The sequence below is a fragment of the Triticum aestivum genome, chromosome 2A, assembly GCF_018294505.1.
Source record: "Triticum aestivum cultivar Chinese Spring chromosome 2A, IWGSC CS RefSeq v2.1, whole genome shotgun sequence".
NCBI classification, from domain to species: Eukaryota; Viridiplantae; Streptophyta; class Magnoliopsida; order Poales; family Poaceae; genus Triticum; species Triticum aestivum.
The window spans coordinates 672,711,254-672,714,612 of NC_057797.1; the positions used below are offsets into that span (position 1 = coordinate 672,711,254).

The 3,359-nt window shown below is 44.7% G+C and overlaps 1 protein-coding gene across 1 annotated transcript; it reads right to left on the bottom strand.

Moving 5' to 3' along the window:
* Positions 1 to 1,642: 1,642 nt before the first annotated feature.
* LOC123190116 (uncharacterized) lies at positions 1,643 to 3,359 on the bottom strand (the record flags this gene model as incomplete). Its single annotated transcript, XM_044602697.1, is given in 3 exon segments — positions 1,643 to 2,465; positions 2,695 to 2,930; positions 3,090 to 3,359. Coding segments are annotated over 3 exon segments (1,229 nt in total), but the record flags the coding sequence as incomplete, so codon positions are not given.

Genomic DNA, 3,359 nt, shown 5'->3' on the forward strand with positions numbered 1-3,359 from the left:
CCCTCACCTCTAAATCCCTGAAGTTTATACCCTGTTCTTTTCAATCCCGGCCATTTTCAACCTTATATGCCTATCCAAACGGGGAACTAGATGGTGGCAGTGGAAATGGCTGGGATGGATGGGCTGTGTGCTGGAAATTGTATGAACCGACACAGTTAACGTATTTTGTGTGTGATGTGCTGAAGGCTACTTACGTTATGAGGCCTGATCTGAAGGCTAGCTTATGCATGCATGTGTACGCGGTATATAATGTATGTATTTTCACTGACTCACACTGCTAATCATGCTTTAGGTGCGCGTAGACAGGCGAAGCTCACGACCAGGTTAGCTCCTCTTTGCAATTGCATCGATCGGTGTTCCTAATCTGGATGCATGGCACGACACTTCAATTATGCAGGAGGACTCGGTGCTCTGCAGGGTGCTCGAGAAGCAGAAAGTGGACAACGAGCAAGACACCGTCCGCTCCTCCTCGCTGACCTTTGTCGGCTTCTCGCAAGCAACGCAGGAGCTGTCCGTGCCAGACACGTGCAGCGACCAGATGGGCTCAGGCGCCGGCTTCGCACCATGGCAGGAGGAGATGGTCTGTGGCTCGAGCCCATTGACAAACGCAGCGATCTGGCAGCAATACAACTCGGCAAAGAAAATTGTTATGGTCAAAGTCAGCAATCCTGGCCTTTAGTTGCCACATCATCAAATCCACTCATAAAACCGCCATAAGGTTTATTTAGACCGGGATTAAAGAGTATAGGGTACCAACTTCAGGGATTTAGAGGTGAGGGTTTATTTGCGTCAAGCTCTACAACGACAGGGTTTATTTCAGACTTCACTCGCCCGGGAGTGCTTTAAACATCATGCGGGCAAAAAAGACTGATGCAGACCAGACAACCAAACAGGATATTTTTGCACCGTGTGGTCCTGGTTGGGCTCATGCAGTCTACCAAACACATCCCTAGCTTACGCAGGACTGCATTATTTTACGTATTTGCAAGTATAAGGACCATGCACCAGCGAGTTCAAGGACGATACATGTAATTTTCTCTTCAAGTGGCCTCGGGGAAAGCAAAGCCTCACAGGGTTGAAGCATCCACTAGGGACGGAGACTGACTTGTCATTGTCTGTTTGATATCGGCAATTGATCTCGTTGATGGTATGCTGGGAGGCAGCAACACCATTCTGCAGAGGTCCTCACTGGCTAGTGCCGTGTAATCCAAAAATGCTTCGTAAGGTAGATGGGAGTGACTTGGGATGAGAACTGTTCTTGCTTCGACACAACAAAACCTCAAACAGACTACTATCACATAGGAGCTGACTTTAAATCACGACCAGACTGATTCGTAGCCACGGATGTCAATTAGGCATTACGGGTATAAACTAATCAATCTCACGCCAAACAAATATTTCACAGATCAGATGGGTATAATACTAACCAATCTCCAGCTTACCACCCATGTAGTATTCAGGAGTAAAAACAGAGTGGCTAAAAAAAAGAGTCAAACCTACATTTTGCAGTCAATACAAAACATTACCTCCGTTCATAAATGTAAGACATTTAGGCAGTATAAATTAGAATGCCAAAACTCTTATATTTAAAAACGAAGGGTGTAGTAGACAATTTAAGTAAAATCACTGACAGCCAATACACTAATAGTTAAACATAGCATTAGATATAAAGCCATTAAGACAATGGATAGAGCTGACAGCTTTAAATGGCTAACTGTATTTAATTTATATAATGTTCACGCCTAGTCATCATCCATACATCCCTCCCTCGAGATAAACTGCTTGTCTCGAACAAGAAGGGACCAAGCAACAGCGACTTCCACCTTATAGGAGGCAAGATCACATATGCCCCGACTTATTTTGCTTTCCTGGGCTGGAAAGAAGACATGGCCATGTTTAGTAACAAAACCATTTGAAGACAGGGCACGGATGATGACTTCGAGCTTTCCATCTAACTCTACGGAAACAACGTGCCTTGACAGATCAAGACAACCATCCCAATTGTTAGCTGTCACTTGACCTTGAAGCACAACCTCATCTTCATGTTTCAGCGCCGAAGATCTGTCGCCAACACAACTAACTTCACCTTGAAAGTAACCATCTGAAATGTTATCCATCACTTGATCTTGTAGCAGGACCTCATTCTGAGGTTTAACGGGCTTAGAATGTGCCTTGGCAATGACTAGACCACCATGTCTAAAAGGCCATTTCTTCTTTCTCCAATTAATAACACGGACACCGACTATAGTTGCTTGCACTGTCTTCTCCAGTTTCGCACACCGTAACACAATTCTGCAGGAGTCATCCAACAGAATGGCCTCATTACAGCTGTACTTGGAGGTCTGATGCATGAGCACTCTATCTTTTGACTTCATCCTGCCCTTTACTTTGAGTTTAATGTCAAAGTCAACAGGATCTATAGCCGCAATTGCACGAGACGGGCCAGTCAATTGCAAAAAAGGATTCTGCATTTGTCAATTATAATCATAGTTAACAAAACAGAGATGCAAGAAAAAAGAGAAACTGCACGGAAGTTTTTCAGGAGAAAATTAAGTACAACCTTTTGAGTGAGTGCAACAGTTTTGCTAAGCTAGCAGTTTAGCTGCCAACTTAACTACATGCTTATTTCTAAATGCATCTGTTCATAACAAATCAACGGACCAGAAACATAAAACAGAAAAATACGATACAGACCTCTGGAGTGAGTATCTGGCAGTCATTCCTTTGACGCAAGAAGAGAATGTTGCGATTGTGATCCACGGTATCTCGGGCAGCAACCATGCCATACACACGCAGTGGCCACTTCAACTCAGGAGTGCCCTTTATTACTGCGACTTTAATGGAGTATATTTGCAGAGTGCTGGTGGCGAATTCAGCATAAGAGGTGCGGTCCGTTGTACTGTGTGTGAAGTGCATAGGACTCAATGAAGCTGCAGTCGTCGAAAATAAGATTCAGATAATTCATTCGGCCACCACAAGTGAAGTAAATCCCTTCCTCAACAGAATGAAGTAATTTGCTTCCTTGAGACATGCAACAGGAAGGAAGAAAAACAACTAAGGTACAATGAGCAGAGAACATGTTTACTCACTCGCATCTTTGCAGGGACTGCTAAACAACCTGGACAAATTCGATTCCAAGGCGCGACAGTAGATAGTAAAGAACATCCCAGTCTGCATCTTCTCCTCCATCCCCTCAGCTTCCTCAATCTCCAATTTTGCCACCTCATCCCTCTCCTCGGCTTCCTCTCCCATCTCCTTGGCTTGCTCAATCTCTAATTCTGTATCTCCTGAAGTGGAAATCCTCTCCGGCAACTCGTCGCTCCCCATGGCTCCATTCACAGCCTCCATGGAGATCCTGG